We start from the raw sequence: 20,547 nt of genomic DNA on the forward strand, positions 1-20,547 counted from the left end.
TATATATATATATATATATATATATAGAGAGAGAGAGAGAGAGAGAGAGAGAGAGAGAGAGAGGGGCATACCTTGGAGACTTTAGAGGTTCAGTTCCAGGCCACAGCAAGAAAGTCAATAGGGCAATAAAGAGAGGTAAACCAATTTTTGGGTTTCCCAGTGCATATAAATGTTTTCTTATACTGTAGCCTATTAAGTGTGAAATAGCATCACATCTAAAAATATATTTTTAATTTAAAAAATACTTTATTACTAATAAATGCTAACCATCATCTAGGTATTCAGGGAATTTTAGGAGTACCTTCAAAGATCAATGATCATGTATCACCATAACAAGTATGATAATAATGAGAAAGCTTGAAATATTGTGAGAATTAACAAAATGTGACAGAAGGGCATGAAGAGAGTAAAAGCTGTCAGAAAAATGGCATGGATAGATTTGCACAACATGAGTTCACCACAAACCTTCAATTTGTTTAAAAAAAAAAAAAAAGCACTGTGAAGCACAATAAAATGAAGCATGTCTATAAAAAACTCTTACAGCTCGACACTAAAAAGACAAATGATCCAATTGAAAAATGGCCAAAGATTTTAATAGATACTTCTTCTAAGATCATACAAATGACCAATAAACATGTGAAAAAATGCTCAACATCATTAGTTGTTAGAAAAATACACAGTGAAACATCACTTCACTTATACTAGGATATCTATGATAAAAAAGACAAGTGATGTTAAAAGTGCAGACAGAGGAGCTCCTGCTCTGGGACAGTGGGTTAAGAATCTGATTTCATGGAGTTCCCATCGTGGCTCAGCAGTTAGCAAACCCGACTGGCAACTGTGAGGACATGGGCTCCATCCCTGGCCTCACTCAGTAGGTTAAGGATCCAGTGTTAATGTGAGCTGTGGTGTAGGTCACAGACAGGACTCGGATCCCATGTTGCTGTGGCTGTGGCTGTGGTGAAGGCCAGTGGCTACAGCTTTGATTCGACCCCTAGCCTGGAAACTCCCATATGCCGTGGGTACAGCACTAAAAGACAAAAATGACCAAAAAATAAAATAAAAGAAAAGAAAAGAAAGAAAGAAAGAAGAAGAAAAGAAAGAATCTGACTGCAGTGGCTTAGGTTGCTGCTGAGGTATGGGTTCAATCCCCACCTGACCCAGTGGCTTAAAAGGTGTTGCTGCAGCTGCAGCATAGGCCACAGTTAAGGCTCGGATTCAATCCCTGGCCCAGGAACTCCCATATGCCCCAAGTACGGCCATAAAAATAAATAAATAAAAGTCCAGATACAGTGCAATCCTCATACATTCTTGGTAGGATTGTGGAATGGTGCAGATGCTTTGGAAAAGAGCTTGGTAGTTCCTCGAAATATTAAACATAGTTATATGACACAGTCATTCCACTCCCAAGCATATACCCAAGAGAAATGAAAATATAAGTACACACAAAACCTTGTATATGAATATCCATAGCAGCACATTCATAATAACCAAAAGGTGAAAGCAATCCAAATGCCTATCAACAGATAAATGGGAAAACAAAATAAAAACAGTTGAAGCCAGCTGAAGTAGGAAACCTCATCAGTTTAGGGATGTCACCCATGTGGCTATGAGAGTCTTACAAAAACATGGCACCCCAGAAAACATGACAGAAAACCGAAGGGAAAACTTTTCCAGGGCTGTTGATTGGTTGGGCTGGGGGCGAAGAAAAATGAAGTGAGGGAAAAGGCGTATGCTCAGAAATGTCGCTGAGGAAGTGACGATGGAGTTCCAGTTAAGAAGACAGGGCGGATATGTGGTTAATGGAGCCAAGAATGAAAGAATTCCCTGAAATTTTTCAAAAGAGATGGTCAGTCTGAAACAAAGCTTACGAACACCACTGGAAGAAAGGGACTAGAATTCTTTAACCTCGAAATGAGAAAAATCAATCCTGACTTGCTAATTGCTTCCATGATTTTATTTCTTTCAACATTTTCTCCTAAACCCTTTTCTCCCATACTTTACCACTGTCAGATTCTCTCAATGGAAAATTATTTTATTCCTCAGGCTCATAAGGTGCTGTGGAAGTGAGTTTTTTGAAACAATACATTAAAGAGAAGTACTTATTAAAACACACACACATGGAATTTGGCTGGCACTTTCCTCCCAAACCCAAAGTATTTTCCCACAATTTATCCCATCAATATCCTAGGATGATATTTGCTGCACCACCATGTGCAGACTAAGTATTCCCTGACAAGAAGCATTCTCTAGTCAGAATGATTTTTTTAAATGATCATAAATGATTCCTCTTTTTTGATACTTACAATGAATATTAGCACATTCAGGGCTCTGAAAAGTCCTGCAGTGAGAAAAACTATTTGTTAACCTAAATGTTCCTAAATTCATTTGATCATAGAATCCTCTGTTTCCAGAAAATCTCGTATAACATGATTCAAAATGGGATCCTGTGAAAAACACACTTTGAGACATATTACCCTATGAAAAGGGAGCTTTATCGATAACAAATAGATGGGCAACTGGAATCCCTAAGAGGGGAAGCAATTTCTTATGGCTGAGTAAGGGAATGACTCCACAGAGAGAGCCTGTTCTGTTCCCTTTTGTCATGCCAATTAAGTGAATTTCCGCAGGCACTGCTCATGGGAAATACACTCCTGACAGCTAACCACCAGACAAGGGATCTACAAAGGCATTTCCCCTGAGGACATCAAACCAGGCATATGCAACAGATTACCAAATCTTGGATGTTGAGCTATAAACAGGAGATGGTATCACCTGACTGGTCTCAGCATTCTACAACCTTTTCCTATTGAGTGGAAGGCTCCCTCAACAAACTTCTCAGTTCCCCTCTAATTTTTCCATAACATTCAATTATTGGAAGTGTCTCATTCTGGTTTCCTAAAGCTAAGCCTTGTTTTTTATAAAACTTTTACTTTGTCTTTAGGTCAACATCCTTTCCCTCATCCCAGAATAGGAGCCTCCAAAGCTTGTGGTGGAGAAGAGAATGGTCTACCTGCACATAAATGCCTCCTTTCTTGAGCTTTCTGTCCTGGTGTTTCAGACAAGAAAGATGAGAGGAAAGATGAGATGCGCCTCTTTCTTGGCTCCTGTGGCAGATGAGATGATGGTTCAGAAACATTCACCCTGGAGTTCCCTTTGTGGCTCATGGATAACAAACCTGACTAGTATTCAATGAGGATATAGGTTCGCTCCCTGGCCTCGCTCAGTGGGTTAAGGATCCGGTGTTGCTGCGAGCTGTGGTGCAGGCCGCAGACAGGGCTTGGATCCCGTATTGCTGTGGCTTTGGCGTAGGCCAGCAGCTGTAGCCCCAGTTCAACCCCTAGCGTGGGAACTTCCATATGCAGTAGGTGTGGCCCATAAAGCAAAAAACAAACAAATGAAAACAAGGCATTCATCTTCTCTAATATACCTCCTCAGAGAGAGTGTCTTCCTCTGCCTCATCGATGTTGGGTTTGATCATGTGACTCACTTTGGTCAATAGAATATTAGCAGGCATGACATAAATAGTTTGTTCTCTTGCTCTTCATTCACTGCCATCAGGAAGAATTTCCCCAGGCAGCTGGTGCTCCTTCAGCATGGGAACTAGATTAAAAACATTGGAGAAGATCTGAGACCAACCACAGTCCCACAAGCATAGTCCAGTTCATGCCTTAAAGGATGACACCAACCCATCCTAGAGAAGCTGACACCATCAAGAAGAAATGTGTGTTGTTATAGGTCACTTCAGCTAGGGATGGACTGCTCTACAGTATCATTATAGGAAGAGCTAGCTGATACAGTTGGCTATCAACTATTAGAACATGTATGTCTAATACGCCTTCTTCATGTGTATTGGTGTGATCTAGGGGCACCTAGCTGCCTTGGTCATTGGTGGTTCTCTTGACAGAATTCAGCCACTCCTCTTGGTGGACTCCCAGATGGTGGTCTAGGACCACACTATTCCAAGGTATGTGACACCTGCCGCAGGTAGCACTGCCCCACAACCCTAAAGCCTCCATCTCATCTATTCTGTCCTCTAACTCCAGTACATGCAGGCATAACTTGGGGAAAAACCCCTGATCTCTGCAGAACTAGAGGATACGCTGGCCCCATTTATGCCTACCCATCCCCCTGGTGACATGTTTCCTCTCCTTTTGCTAAGACTACAACAGTTAATCAGCTCTTACAGTAGCTCTGCGACCCAGAGACCAGAGAGCACCAGGTCCTCTCTTGAGTGGAGGGTAGGGAGGGGATGACTGGCAGGTAGAATGTGTCTAGACTTTCCAAAAAACTCTCTTGGAACATCATTCCTTTGGCCTTGGGAAGAAGGAGTGCTATGTAACTTCAATTTACTTTACATTATCTACATAATAGGAATGATATTATGGATGTGCCAGGTAGTTTAGCGGTCCTCTGTGAGTAAGAACACACAGGGAGACCAGTTACACTGTTATACCGCACGGCAAAGGCCATAATTCAGGGTCAACAACCATATAACATTTCTCTTGCCTGAGCTTAGTCAACAACCAGCAACTGTTAATTAGCATCAGGGATGCCAAAACCAATTTTTTTTTTCATCTTTTATTTATTTATTCGCCACACCATGGCATGTGGAAATTCTCCTGCCACTACAGCAACAACACTGGATCCTTTACCCAATGCACCACAATGAACTCCCTCAAACCAATTCTTATTGGTGAAACCAATGGCCTGCTCATGAGCAAGATGGATGTTAGATACAGGGTCTCACTGGTGAAACAAGGTATTCAGGATGCTCACTGGCTAAAAGAATCTGAATGCACTTTCCACCTCTGATTGAACTGGGAATAAGAATCCATTCCACTGATAACCTGCAGGCCTTATGATCAACACCACTGATGTAATCCTCAACCCTAGCTGCAACCAAAGATTTAGGAGATTTTCTTTTTTCTGTTTTTCCTTTCTGGGGCCGCCCCCACTGCATATGGAAGTTCTCAGGTCAGGGAGTAAATCCCAGACACAGCTATGACCTCCGCCTCAGTTTCGGCAAAGCTGGATCCTTTAATCCTCTGTGCTGGGCTGGGGATTGAACCATGCCTCTGCAGCAACACAAGCTACTGCAATTGAACCCTTAACCCACTGTGCCGTGGTGGAAACCTCCCAATTTAGGAGATCTTCTAATCAAAGAGTCCTAACTAAGGAAGACAGAATCCTGCCTCCGTGATGTTGCTGGGTTGGCCTCAAAGAATTTCATGCAGAGTATGAGGGGAGCATTTCAAACCCTGGTTCTCCACTTAGACAACCTTGGCATAGCCTGGGGAGATTCTAGCATGCCGATAGCCAGGCCTCACACAGGTAAACAATGTAGGCATCTATGGAGGGGAGACCAGTATCAGTGCTCCCCTGATGATTCTACTCCGGGGCCAGGTATGAGCATCAACTGCTGTATGCGGCATCATGCTAGAACAGCACTGGGCTTGCAGCAAGTGCTTATGAGCTGTTTTGAGCCCACTCTGCTAATGAATATTCATTAAGTGTCTGTATATGTGGGAGAATTTGGTCTGAGGCCTGCTCTCCTGAAAACTGGAGCAAGATGACAGAAGAATGGCTAACACTCACCAACCCTAACTTCTGCAGCTCCTTCTAAAAAATCTAGAGGGATCAAATTAGCTTTCGTCAGTTCACAACAAGGGGTCAACCTCCCACTTCTCTTGCAGGAGGGGACAGGAGATAAGGCTTGTGGTAAATATTCTTCTCCTTAAAAAGACAATCTTTTTGTTTTTCCATTTGCCTCTTTTATCAACTTGGGTTGGGATGGTAAAACAGGCCTGGGCCTATCCTACTGAAACAGAGCCTGTTGGCAAGCTTTACATGCCCCCACCTTCTGGACTTAGAATACAGGGTACTCACACCCTCTGCCCCCATTCTGGGTTTTGGCTACAATTCTGCAATAACATGGGATAACATCTACTAGGTCCCAAACATCATTCTATCATAAATACATAAACAAGTGGGCAGATGCAATCCAGAGTCAGGGGCCAAAGCCAATTATCTCCAAAAATGCCTTGACACGTCGAAACTCCACGGCAAAACAATGGAAGGAAGCTGGAAGTGCTACCCCGGGTCTTTTCTCCCCCATCTCCGGCCAAAGACTAGATTGCTGAACCCAGGGCTAATCTCCACACTCAGCAAACCTCCTCACCCTGGGAAATCGCCTCTGTTATTACTGCTTCAGAGCCCCATCCACTTTAATAACAGGCATCCATCAGAATGAAGGTGAAGTAAACAGGCAGTTACAAATAGGACAGGCTACATTCACAGGAGAGGAGAACAAGAAGAGATGAGATTCAATTTTCTGTGCTTTTCATCTTGCATGCCACTCTCACCAGCTGCAATGGTTTACTGTGTCCTTTTTCCACCCACATCGTGCTTGCTGAGTTCTCCTAGCAGAGATTGTGGTCGACAAGAACACCATGTGAATTAGAAACACAAAAAAAGACTTTCATCTTACCCTTCTTAAAAGAAGAAGAAGAAAAAACGACTGTTATGGACTGAACTGTGTGCCTCTAAATTCATATATTGAAGCCCTACCCCCACTGTGACTGCATTTGGAGTTGGAACCTGTAAGAAAGTAAGAATGGTTAAGTGAGGTTATAAGGGTGGGACTTAATGCCCTTATAAGGAAAAGAAGAGACACCAGCAATCTCTACATGAAGAAAGGCCAGATGAAGTCACAGCAAGAAGGTAGTGGTTGGCAAGCAAAGAGAGGTCTCACCAGAAATGAACTCTCCTGGTACCTTGATCTTGAACTTCCAACCCCTAGAACCGTGAAAAAAAAAAAATGTGTATTAAGACACCCAGCCTACAGTATTTTGTTATGGCCGCCAAACCTGACCAATACATTGACACTGAAAATGCTAGCGTTCCCATTGTGGCTAAGCGGTAGTGAACCTGACTAGTATCCATGAGGACGCAGGTTTGATCCCTGGCCTCACGCTTAGTGCGTTAAGGATCTGGTATTGCTGTGAGCTGTGGTGTAGGTTGCAGACAAGGCTTGGATCCCGAGTGGCTGTGGCTGGCAGCCACAGCTCTGATTCGACACCTAGACTGGAACTTCCATATGCAGGTGCAGCCCCAAAGAAAAAAGAAAATGCTTCTAAGTAGTGAAAAGAAATAGGTCTCTACTTTGTCAGGTTGGAGTTCTAGTAACTACAGTGTAGAGGCCTTTTTTTTCTATCAAAATGGGGAAATAGGTGGACACTGAATAGAAAAACAAACACCCCACTATGTGTCATAAATCAGTAGCAAGTTGTGCATGAAAAGCTCAAGCTAGTTCATTTGCTTGCTGACCATTCAGGACTCAGAGTAAAAGTGGAGTTCTGGCACGTAGCACAGTTCTAAGCATCAAACCAAAAAACCTGGAGATAAAAGCTTCCAACTGGTTGTAGAAATGCCAATTACTTCTTTTCTTTTCTTTTTTTTTTTTTTTTGCACTGGATCAAGTTAGCATTATAATGCCTGAACAAGAAATTTTGATCTGTGCATGTTTGGGTTGGAAACAGGAGCTTTGGAGAAAACAACCCCTGAAAATTTCAAAGCCAAAGCTTCAAGTAGAGACCAGTGCAGAGCGGCTGTTTTTGACTCTTGAAATGTATGTAACAATATTTGAATTCCTGTAGCTAGGTTAATAGCTAAACAGGCTTCATGAAATGCAAGCTACATTTTCCCTTCTCTCTTTAAACAAATGCATCACAGCAGTTAATAACAATGCTCAGTCACAACATACGGAGTGCTGAAAGTATTTTTTTTAAATACCCTTTAAATAGAAATCCTAGGTTGCTAAATACCATGTCTGTTAAAGAAGAGTTTTCTTTTAATATTGCATTTCTTGCAACTGACCTGTATCCAATCACAAAGCTGGGGCTGTGGCAGTTTATGGGTACATGTGCCGTTGAGAGCTCTGATTTCAACAATCAACTACTCATTCTTCAGAATTACATTTCTTTCCCGTAAAAAACACCACCACCAACAACAACCAGAACCCTACCCCCAGCAAACTGCTTTTGTTTGCCCCTCATCAGGGAGCAGGACTGAGTAGTAACCTGGATACCAGTTGTTGAAAAATATACACACTCCAAATCTGAGAGCAGCAAAATGTTAAGAACAGGGATGGCGTGCTTCTCAGGTTCTACTTGCATATGAAGACTTTGGCCAGAAAGCAAATACTAGCACTGGTGATGAGGGAAGAAGGAAAGGGTCTAGCTTCTGCCCAGTCTCTGACTCAAAGCTTGGATTCTTTCAACTTGAATGCGTTGTCTCCCAGGAAGAAAGAAAGAGACTTGAGAAAATTTTCGCAGAAGAAAATCCACAGTGTGACTGTTACTGTGTAATTTATACCTTGAGGATGCTGCTCTGTCCCAAATCGGTTGTGATCCTCTACAGAGTCCCTTGGATCACAGACTTTTAACCTGTACTAGGATTTCCCTGCCCTATGCTAATTTCATTGCTTGGTAACTGTAGAACATTTTTTGTGTACGTCTGACTTGTCTCCAGGATGCCATTGTAAATACTTTAAGAGCAAGGCCCAAAGAACATTTTCACATGATCAGAGCATCCCATAAAAACACCATGTAGAATGAATAAAGGGAGGGGGGACATCAAGAAGTTATATTTGTGATGGAAGCTTAAATGGAATACATGAGAAAAATGGGATCCACTGTAATATCTATTGAGTTTTGCCTGCCCAGAATCCCTTGACCTATTTTTCTGGTCTGAGCATCCCAGTTCACATTTGGGAACTAGCCCCCCACCACCCTCAGAGGAGATAATTGAGGCTAATCTAGGAGTAGAAGGGTTTGACCTTCCTACTCCCTTAGGCTCTGGGGGCTGGCATATGGTTCCAATCCTGGCTAAGTGTAGCCTTCCACCTCCTTAGCCCAGGGATTGGTTTAGGGACAGACTCTTGTCCCAAGTGGACCAATCAGAGTCAGCCTTAAGACTATTGCTGAAACTTTGGGACAAATCCTGCCTAAGAATGATGCTAAATGAAAAGGAAGCCAAACCCAAGAGAAGACGAGAGAATATTCAAGGTCTGATCATGTTAGCTTAACACCTGGATCCAGTCATGCCTGAAGTTCATTTACACTTGCTTTTGCTGGCAGTATGTTTCCTCTTTTTTTTTTTTTCCTCTTTTGGTTCAAATAAGTTTGAATTGGACCTCTGTCAACAAACTAGAGTCCTGATTAATACAGATCCCTCACTCGTGGTGGTCTATTTTAAAATAAAGTATGGCAATTACTTACTGGGAAAATGGCAGAATAAGCAGGCTACTTGGGACTCGGATGACATGGGTTCAAATCTTAGCTCGGTTGGGTATCTCTGAGCAAGACTCAATCCTTTAGTCTCATTGTTCTTAACTATAAAATAGATATTAAAATATTTATCCCTCAGGCCAATTACATGAATTAAATTAGAAACAGCAGGTGAAATTAGGCTACCAACTGTGCCAACCATCTCTATATTTTATTTGGTGGTTTAGAAATAGCTTCTAGTACCTCCTTCCTTCCCTGTTCTCTCTAGACTATAAACTTTTTACCTGAAAAGCAGGAAAGGATAGATAGTAGTTCTCCAAGTGTGCTCTGGAAAATCCCACTGACACCCTGGCCCCACAATTTTTCCAGGAGGTATGTGAGGTAAAAATGTTTCCATAAGAACAATAAGATGTTATTAGTCATTTTCACTTGTATTCTCTAATGAATGTTAAATGGGTTTTTTTTTTTTTTTTTTTTTTTTTTTTTTTTGTCTTTTGTTGTTGTTGTTGTTGCTATTTCTTGGGCCGCTCCTGCGGCATATGGAGGTTCCCAGGCTAGGGGTCGAATCGGAGCTGTAGCCACCAGCCTACGCCAGAGCCACAGCAACGCGGGATCCGAGCTGCGTCTGCAACCTACACCACAGCTCACGGCAACGCCGGATCGTTAACCCACTGAGCAAGGGCAGGGACCGAACCCGCAACCTCATGGTTCCTAGTCGGATTCGTTAACCACTGCGCCACGACGGGAACTCCAAATGGGGTTTTTGAGAAGCTAAATAATTTGTGATGTAACAGCAAACTGAATGCAGAAGCAGGTATGATTATCCAGCTGTCTTCTATTAAGCCAGACATAAAGATTTTGAAAAAAATGCCATTGTGCACACTAATTTTTTTGTTTGGAAAAATACAATATTCATATTAACATGCAATAAGTTTCTTTCATATTTTAAATAAATTAGTAAATAAATATTTTAAAGTTCTGACTTTAAATTCTGATTATGGTAAATATTTATAGCTATAACTCACAAAAAAACCAAAGCTCTTTTAGGAGACTAAAGGGGTCTTGAGAACAAAAACTATGAAAATTCATGAAATTAAAAGCATGGACACTGGAGCCAGACCAGGTGAATTCAAAGTTTGGTTGTGCTACTTATTTACTTACTAAGGGAGGAAAGTTACGTAATTTCTCTTTATTGGCCTTAGTTTTCTTACCTATAAAATGAGCATAATTATAGTACCTATGTTCTTAGTATAAGGTTTAAAGAAGTTAATACATATAAAATGTCTAGCTCAATGCTTAGTACACAGTGAATGCTCAAAAAACCTTGGTTGCTCTTACTATTAAAGTTAAAAATGTAGCTTAGGAGAGTTCCCTGGGGGTCTAGCAGCTAAGGATCTGGTGTTGTCACTGCCATGGCATGGGTTTGATCCTTGGCCCAGGAACTTCTTAGCAGGTACAGCAAAAAAAAAAAAAAAAAAAAAAAAAAAAAAGTAGAGTAAGAAAAAAAATAATAATACAAAACTCTACAATACATATACTGTTTTTGTTGTAACAGTTCCTTTCAGTAGATTATTATGAATATTTAAGTCTGTGCAATCAAGGATGAATAGAAATAGATTGTGACCTTACAGAATTTATAATTTACTAATAGGAAGAATAATTACTTAGCTTATACTGTGTATCAGGCACTGTTCCTTGACTATTCAATTTAGTCCACTGAGATAGGCACTACTGGCTTTGGCATTTTATAGATGAAGTAACCGAGGCTGACATAAATGTAGGAGGTTTCCCCAAATTATACAGTTAGTAAGTGGGCATATATTAACTCAAACCTACATATGCCAGACTACAGAGCTTTTGCTCTTTACCAGGACCCTACAGTATCTGTATTGGGATATCTGAATCTGGAAAATTTTTTTTTTCTTTTTACAGCTGCGCCTGTAACATATGTAGATTCCCAGGCTAGGGGTAAAACTGGAGCTGCAGCTACTGGCCTATACCACAGCCATGGCAACACTGTAACCTACCCCGCAGTTTGCAATGCAAGATCCTTAACTCACTGAGCGAGGCCAGGGATCAAACCTGCATCCTCACTGAGACCATATTGGGTCCTTAACCTGCTGAGCCACAACAGGAACTCCCAGAGAAATTCTGAATCAAAGTTTACCTCTAAAGGAAAATGAAAGTACATCCTGATTCCAAAAAGGCCTGAAGAAATCCCAATATACCTATTTTTGTGGGGTTGCTTCCATATTGAAAGATTTAAGGACATGAAGAATGTCTAACTCCTGTTACAGCTTGGGGGTACAGAACAGCATTATAAATGTGAGAAGTAAGGTCGTTAATCCCATTCTTCAGAAAACACAGAAATGAGCCATATTATACATCTTTGCTGAAGGGACGTGCCTGTGTGAGGAGCACTACCTGCTTTCAAACAATGCCTGTGAAAGAAAAACCTCTTCCAGACAACAGTAGGGATAAGAACCACCAAATAAGACACAGAAATGTCACACACAATTTGTAGCCTAAATTATAAGTTGTTCCCCCTTACTATACAATCTTTCAGAGAAAATGAAATGTGCCCCAGGGGAATGAATAATAGCTAAAGCCAGCCAAAAATATGGCCTTTAGGAAGAGAAACAATAAAGCATCTATTATTTTTAGCAATTTCTCATTGTTTGTCTTGGGAGGGTGTTTTTTTTTTTTTTTTTTTTCCTTTTCCTTTTTTTCTCAAAAGGTTCATTTTCGGATAAGTCCCAGAGGGCTGGAAAATGCTGGGAAGCTGAAGGTACTTCAGAACTGTCTTCTGGGGCAATGCTCCAAAGCTTTGCAGGGAAAATGATGCCACCCTAGCCTAGAAATCTGTGTGAGCTGCAGAGTTTAAGCAAAACAGAGCAGAGTCCTTGGGGTGCCTGACCACTGTCATTTAGGTGAACTGGCAATAAAGTTGCCAGTAATATAGTTCCCTTCTCTGTAATACAGGAAGGAAAATGTGACATAAATTAAGTTCTATAGGACCACCAATAGATGTGGAAAAATAAAGAGATTTTTAAAATAACAGAAAAAATATATTAGAATATATTTCCGCAGCAACAGAAAAAAAAACTAATTCCTGGGAATTCTCTTCATATGTGGCTCAGTGGTTAACGAACTAAGATCCATGAGGATGCGGGTTCCATCCCTGGCCTCGTTCAGTGGGTTAAGGATCTGGTGTTGCTGTGAGCTGTGGTATAGGTTGCAGAAGTGGCTGGGATCCCAAGTTGCTGTGGCTGTGGCATATGCTGGCAGCTATATCTCCCATTCTACCCCTAGCCTGGGAACTTTTCCATATGCCCCGGGTGTGGCCCTAAAAAGCAAAAAAAAAAAAAAAAAAAAAAAAATTCCTTAGAAGAGTGGTCAATACAGGTTGAGATTTTATTACTGTGGTATTATGAATTAGAAACAATTCCCTCTCAGAGTTTCTGCTGTGGCTCAACAGGATCAGCAGTGTCCGCAGCACCAGGACTCAGATGTGGTGGCCAAAAAAGAAAAAACAAGGGGGGGCTCCCTTTTTGTAAAATGGTTGCAATTATTGTGGAAAACATTACAGATGTTCTTCAAAAAAAAATTTTAACTTGACTTGCTATATCATTCAGCAACTCCACTTTTGGGCAAATACCCAAAAGAATTAAAAGCAGAGACGTGTACATCCAGGTTCTCAGGAGCATGATTCATCACAGCCAAAAGGTAGAAGCAACCCAAGTGTCCACTGGAGGATGAATGGATAAACTAAATGTGGGATATGCCTACCAAGGAATATTTTAAATTAAAAAAAAAAAATTCTGACACATGCTTCAACATGGATAAACAGTGGTGACATTATGCTAAGTAAATTAAGGCAGTCTCAAAAAGACAAATACTGGAGTTCCCTTCTTGACGCAGCGGAAAAGAATCCGACTAGGAACCATGAGGTTGCGGGTTCGATCCCTGGCCTTGTTCAGTGGGTTAAGGATCTGTGGTGTAGGTCGCAGACATGGCTCGGATCTGATGTTGCTGTGGCTTTGGTGAAGGCCAGAGGCTGCAACTCCAATGGACCCCTAGCCTGGCAACCTCCATATGTGCCACAGGTATGGCCCTAAAAAAAAAAAAAAAGGCAAAACACAAAGCACAAAAACAGCCCCTTCCACATCCATACTTTTTCTCTCAAGATGTCAGGGTGCTGGTCCTCCCACCCAGAGACAGAGTTCCTTTCCTCAGCCCTGGGACCTGGGCTTGCTCTAAGACTGGCTCTTAGCATAGAAGGTGGTGGAAGTGACATTCTGGGATGATAGAGCTGAGTCCCCAAGAGGGCTTGGAGCTTCTACTGTGATGCTGGGAGCCTAGCCACCAGGAAAAGAAGTCAAGGCTTTGTGGCTGGAGAGAGAGACCACATGGAGAGAAAAGCCTTGCAAGATGAGAGGCCAGGTACGGAATAGAGGGCACATGAGGAGAACAAAGGTAGCTAGTCAATCGCCAGCCCAGTCATGTGAAGGAGGTCACCTTGAATTCTTCAGAACCAGCTGAGCTGCCCCAGCCAACATCATGTGAAACAGATATCTCTTTTGAACTGAACCTGGCCCAAATCCCTGACGCATAGAACAATAGCCAATGGATGGATGGTCCTAAGCCACTGCATTTTGATATGGTTTGTTTCACAGCAGTAGATAATTAAAACAATCCTGCACACATATGTCCTACTTTCAGAGATCCTCCTCTTATTGAATCCAACTTCTACTACTATTTTTTACATCCATGCACTCATTCAACAAATATTTGAGTATCTGTTCTGCAGCAAGACACTTTCCAGCATTTGAGATCTATAACAGAATGAAACAAAGCCCCCTGCCCTCAGGGAGCTTATGTTTTAAGAAGAAGCAATGATAATGAAGAAATAATACACTAGCAAGTAGGTTAGAAGGTGAGGCATGACAGAAAAGAAAAAGAACAGAGTATGGGGGTTGGAGTCAGAATAGGGCGGGATATAGGTATTTCTTTTTAGTGGGCCTGCACAGATCTCTGCTGTGAAAAGATAACTCATCTTTTTTATCCTGTGTTTGTTGTTATCTGACCTTTTCTGATGATGCTTTAGTTTTAATTATATGTAATCACTGTGCTAATGGAAATAAATATAGGCAACTTGGCTCATCATCTTGATTACAGAAAAAATTATATGTTCTCTCATACTGCTACTACTATTAAAAAAAAAACTTTCATCTACAGGCAAAACCTTGAGGAAAGAGTTGGAGATGCAAATATTTCCAAATATAAATGGGCCTCTGTGGACTTTCTATGGCCTTTATGCCAAACTTGTACACAATATTGACAATTCATAATGATGAATGATGAATAGCATAGCTTGCTCTGAAAAAGAATTTTGCTGTTCACATTCTACCAGCTTCACATGAATTTGTGGTTAAAATTATATGCTTTGGTGTCAGGCACACCTTGGTTCAAGTCCAAGTTCTATCACCTACAACCTGGTTGACACGCTTCTTAAGCCTGTGTTTCCTAATCTATAAAATGAGAATAACAACACTATGCCTCACAGAAGAAAGGATTAAATGAGACCACATACAACTTCAAGCACTTTGCCAATGGCTACAAAATGATAGGCACTAAATAAATGCTATCTATTATCATATGATTATTTTTGGAAAGTATTTTCAGGTATTAAAAACCATAGGAAAAGAATGACAGTCAAGACTTAACTGTATAACCATTGAATTAGTCATCACTGGATGGCTCACAGGTGCTGCACATCTTACTCAAAGCATGAAGGCCAAAGAGTTCTGGGACTAGTTTCAAAGGAAGCTGATGTTTACAGTTGCCTCCCTCCTCTAACCACATTCTGAGGCTAGACATAGTGATATTTTAATTATGCATGACCTGGTGAAGAACCTGTCAGAAGAGCTCAAGTTGAAAGCCAGTGTCAAATGGGAAAAAAGATACTCCCCTCTATATCTGAATACTGAAAGCCCCAAGAATCCCCCCTCCTACCTGGAATCATCCTGAGACTGAACACTAGGGGTTCCCTTGCCCGCCCCCCACTGTTTTTTTTTGCTTTTTAGGGTTGTGGCATATGTAAATTCCCAGGCTAGGGGTTCAATCAGAGCTGCATCTGCCAGCCATAGCCACAAGGGATCTGAGCTGCATTTGTGACCTACACCAGAGCTCACAGCAACAGCAGATCCTTAACCCACTGAATGAGGCCAGGGACAAACCTGCATCCTCATGGGTACTAGTCAGGTTCTTAACCTACTGAGCCACAACAGCAACTTCTCCCCTGCCTTCTTGAAACAGTCTTTCTGACCCTGGGTCAGCACCTAATGATGAGTAGAAAGGGTTTTGTCTTTTGGAGGGTATGGGATGCCAGGGGGACTATCTGGCATCTTAACTTCTTCCTACAGTTAGAGAATCCCTACCTTATAACTGGATGATAGAACCTATCTCACAGCAAAGAAGATGCAAAGTCTAAATATCACTCCTGGCTCTCCCAGGAGCTAGAGGAAGAAGGCCTGAGCCATCCTGCGACTTTGTTCATAGTCTAGCATCTGCACCTCAAGACACAAAGGCACAGGAACAGGTCTTGATGCAGGCCTGACAACCAGCTGCAACTCAGACTTCTAGGAGTTGGCAGGGCAGGGTGGGGGCTGGTCAGTGTGTGCCACGGTAGCAGCTGTGCCCAAGCAGACCCACTCTTGCACATGCTTCTGATCATCTGACACAAGGAGACTGCTTTGCTTTGATCTGTGCTCAGAGCCTGGTTTCCCAGCTTTCCTGGAGATTTAGGGAGCTTCCTGATAACCTCCAAATAATAACCTCCCTCTTTAAATCAGTCAGAGCTCATGACTATAACTTACAAGGACGCAGTCTGACAGAACAGTAATTCTCAAACAGCTACCCCTTGGTAGCTGTGCCTGAGCCCAGGCACTGGGCTCAGGATGCCACCTATGTTGTTATCTCTATTAATTCTCACCGATGCACTGCAGAGAAATCACTCTTATCTCCCTATTTGAGATAAGAAAATTGTTAAGTGGTAGAAATGGAATTTGACTTGAGGGCCCTGTAATACTAAAACCTATTCGGTTAAGCACTAGAACATAACTCCTACTCTTTGTTATTTATTAAGCACCTACCATGTGCCAGACTCTGTTCTAGACACTGAGGTTAGAGATTAAGACAAGCAAAAATCTGTGCCCTAATTTGACATTCTAGATCTTTGCTACAGTCTATGTGTATCTCTCTAAAATTCACATACTGAAACTCTGACTCCCAATGTGATGCTATTGAGAGTTGAGATCTTTGGGGAGGTCGTGAGGCTAGTAGAGCCCTCAGGAATAGGATTAGCACCCTTATAAGAGAGACTCCAGAAGGCTCCTTACCCTGTTCATCATGTGAGGACACTGCGAAGACAGCTGTCTATGAACCTGGAAGCGGGCCCTCACGAGACACTGAATCTGCCAGCACCTTGATCTTGGCCTTCCCACTCCAGCCTCCAGAACTGTGAGATATGGATATTTGCTATTTATAAGCCACTCAGTCTATATTTTTGTTATAGCAGCCTTAACGAAAAAAGACAGTCTTAAATTTTTGATTCTTATTCTGCTAGCTGGTTTTCTTTCATGATCCCGTGTTCTCTGTTTTTGACCCCAGCCTATAAGCTTGACTCCATCTAAGCCCACCATTCTAGTTTAGCAGAAAGAACCCAGACCAGAGAAGGTGAGTATGGTGCAAACTCTCAGCTGCTGCTAGTCCATCACTGAGCCTGCGAGCAGTCTCAGAACCTTTCCCACACAGTTCTGTGCGCAGGCCCTGCACCATGAGCCAATCTGCCAGGAGAGGTGGATCCTTTTATTTACCATCTGTATGAGTTCTCTTTTGCTCCTCTAATAAACCACCACAGACTTAGCAGCTTAAAACACCACACTCTATGATCATCTCACAGCTCTGGAGGTCAGAAATCCAGGGGGCTTTCCTGGTCTGACATCAGGTCCTGGTGACCTAGCCTCTTATCTAGAGGCTCTGGGAGACGAATCTGCTACAGGCTCATTTGGATGGGTGACAGAATTTAGTTCTTTTTTAGTTGTAAACCCAGATGACTTCCTTGCTGCCTTATGCAACACAACACTATCATGGCAGCAACATCAAGGGCGAAGGTGGAAGCCGTCTGACAATTTCTGCCTATCGCATGGCCCTTAATCTGGGCCTGTTGTATAGTTGACATCTCAAAGAGTCTGGGCAGATCCAGTCTCACTAGGAAGGTGACCTCAGCAAACAGGCTCCATGGGTGTCTTGGGGAACAGCATTCCAGGCTCTGCCACTGTGGAGAACAGATGGCTGGGGCAGCGTGAGTGATGGGCAGGGCAAGAGGAGATGAGGTCCTGAAGGTTACAAATGGGGCTCTCAAGCGGATTTTGATCTGAGTAATTGCAGAGCATCACTCTGGCTAATGTGTTGAGAAGAGACTGCAGAGGAGCCTGGGCAGCCAAGGGACGAGGTACAGGGCTGCTGTCATAATTCAGGCAAGATATTATTGAACAACAACAACAAAAGGACAAGACAACACCTACTTCAGAGTGGATGTGAAGATTAATGAAGCTTTAGAGGCTGCCTGCCATTTAATAAGTGCTCCATAAATATAAACTACTACAAAATTTTACATTTAAAAATGAATTTACTTGTTGATTTATTTTTGCTTTTTAGGGCCACACCCGTGGCATATGGAAGTTCCCAGGCTAGGGGTCGAGGTGGAGCTACAGCTGCCGGTCTACACCACAGCCACAGCAGTGCGGGGTCTGAGCCACATCTTCGACCTATACCACAGCTCCCTTAAGGATCTCACAGTGGGATCCTTAACCTACTGAGAAAGGCCAGGGATCAAACCTGTATCCTCATGGATCCTAGTCGGGTTTGTTAACTGCTGAGACATGAAGCGAACTTCTAAAAAGGAATTTATTGTATGTGAATTACATATTTCTGAATGAAGTTGACTTAAAAAGCCTGATAATCACCAATATCATTTAGGCAAGAAACGATGGTGGCTCAGATTGTGGGTGGCAGGTACTGGGGGGTAACAGTGGAGCTGTTTCCTCTGGAGCAATCGGATTCTCCATACATTTTGAGGGTGGAGCCCACAGATCAGAGAGACAGAAATGAAAAATGCCAGCTTTAGCATTTGCAAGCTGTGCATGTCTTTGGGCAAAACCATGAAAACTATCCATGCATACTTTATTAGGTAGTAAAATAAAATGGGACAGTTCACATATACCTTGCAGGGGGGCTGTGAGAATTAAATATGGTAATGTGCCTTGAAATCTAGCAGGTGCTCAGAAAGTATCAGCTTTTTTTTCCTAATTGCTTGCTATTAAATGCCAGGTTCCTCCCAGCCCACTGAGACTTCCTTTTCCTTCTTCCTAGCCCTGGCTCTGAGGTACATACCTTCAGCCCAACCAGGTTATAGTTAAAAATGGGGAGGGAGAAGCCTAAGTCTGTCCCATTCTACGATTTTGGTCAAGGAGTTAAACAAGAGTAAGAGGCTGAAAGCAACTTCAAAAAAGGAGAAATGGCTCAAAGCTTCTGGCCTGCAGGCATAAAAAGGGGAATTAAGAAGATGATTCTGGAGTTCCCTTGTGGCGCAATGGACTAAGGATCTAGCACTGTCACTTCAGCAGCTTAGGTCACTGCTGTGATGTGGGTTCCATCCCTAGTCTGGGAACTTTCACATACCACAGCCAAAAAAAGGAAAGAAACTGAGTTTCCTAGTGGGGCGCCTCCTTTAAGGAGCTAAAAGGATGTTTATCTAGCACAGAGGAACAGCTCAAGAAATAGCTGTTAAAGGAAAACATGAATAAATTCTTGAACCTCCTTGATGGGGCTTTAGTTAGGGGTCCTCCTACTTATGGGCTGAAGGACTCCCACTGCTACTGCACAAGGCAGGAAGAAATGAGGCAGCTGTTATTTCCCGGCAGAAATGTTAAGGTCCTTTTTCTTTTCCTTTTCTTATCACTTCTTGGCTGTGGCACCGGGGACAATGAACCCAAGCCCCAGTTTTGCCTTCTGTGTTTCCTCCTTTAGCTACTGAGTAGGTTAATGATGTGTGTGTAACATGCCCAATAACAGTGCCCAGGACCTTGTAAGTAATCAAGAAATGGTTAACTGTAATTCTTATCAACATTCCTATTAATAAAAATAGCTTCTGGATGTGGGAACCAGGAGCTTCACAGTCAGCCTCGCTCTGATGCACAGCTCTATTTTTTCCTCCTTTCTCGCTCTCTGACATAGGAAGAGTCAAATTTAGTACCCAGATCCAAGAAAGAACTGGAGGCCCATAATGTAGAAGGCCATTTAATAACACTGCTGCCCTTAAGTTTGACTTCTTTTTTTCTGGTGCTAAATATGCTAATTCCTCTTTCTCTCTCACGGCCACCCAAAAAGCCCGAGACTCTCCATTGACCGAGCTGAATGACTCACACAGTTTGCTCTGATGCATCTGGAGTTTCTCACAATCCTGCTTTCTCCCAAACCTACGCAGATTTGTGTCATCAGCAAATTTCACCAACTTGCCAGTGAGAGAGTTGACATTTACATACGCACAGCTCCAGGCAGCAGTGACCAAGCCAGTGAATTTGTAATGAGAAAGGTGCAGGTCCCGGGAAACAAATATTTGACAGCTGGAAATTTCCAGAAGGGAGTTGATCATTTTAACCCATTCTCAGCCATTTTCCTGCTTTCTTCCTTTCTCTCTCTCTTCCCTTCCACTTTGTTTGTTTTTGGTGTTGTTTGTTTGCCCATAGAGATGTAATTGACCACCAGGATTTCTAGAGGACCAGCCAAGGAAAAAAAGATAAAGGAAGGGGATGGGTAATCCTTTAGCTAATCCTTTATTTGTCTGGGTCATCAAAGTTTGTTATAAGATCTGTGACTGTTTTTAGAGTTAAAAATGACAGAATGCCTTGCTCTCCAATGTACTAGGCATCACCAGCAAGGATTTACAAAGATGCACTGGTGGTGCCTGATGGAGGGCAGTGCTATTTATGTCTCTCCAACCTCCTTTGCCTCTTTGGGGGAAAAGCAGCTCAGGTTTCCCTTGGTAACACGATCCTTCCCCAGTTCTTTGTGAGAATGTCAATCACACTCCAGCCCTCCACATCCATCCCTTACCAGGCACACAACCCCAGTCAAGCCCATTTAGTTTCTCTCTAGCATGACTAAGGATTTCCAGCAGAGAGGCGAAGCTGGA

The 20,547-nt window shown here is 42.4% G+C and overlaps 1 protein-coding gene across 7 annotated transcripts in view; it reads right to left on the minus strand.

Annotated features, from left to right (window-relative positions):
- The window catches only part of PRICKLE2 (prickle planar cell polarity protein 2), a 346,700-nt gene that overhangs the window by 201,510 nt on the left and 124,643 nt on the right, over positions 1-20,547 (minus strand). For 2 of the 7 annotated variants that reach the window (XR_014823449.1, XM_084988864.1), the window contains exon 3: positions 6,755-6,798. The exons of 3 other annotated variants lie outside the window; for them this stretch is intronic. Coding sequence is in view for 2 of the 4 variants with exons in the window: in XM_084988864.1 (XP_084844990.1) it covers positions 6,755-6,798 (44 nt within the window). In the remaining 2 variants the exon portion in view is untranslated. Of the gene's footprint in view, positions 1-6,754; positions 6,799-9,281; positions 9,396-16,690; positions 16,804-20,547 lie in introns of those variants that run through there. 2 more of the 7 variants (XM_084988863.1, XM_021069190.2) reach the window with 2 other exon arrangements.

This window comes from Sus scrofa, chromosome 13 (assembly GCF_054392235.1).
Source record: "Sus scrofa isolate SSC_HxYL_T2T_F1_AM1 chromosome 13, Sscrofa_HxYL_maternal_Yorkshire_Landrace_v2.0, whole genome shotgun sequence".
In the NCBI taxonomy this organism is placed as follows: Eukaryota; Metazoa; Chordata; class Mammalia; order Artiodactyla; family Suidae; genus Sus; species Sus scrofa.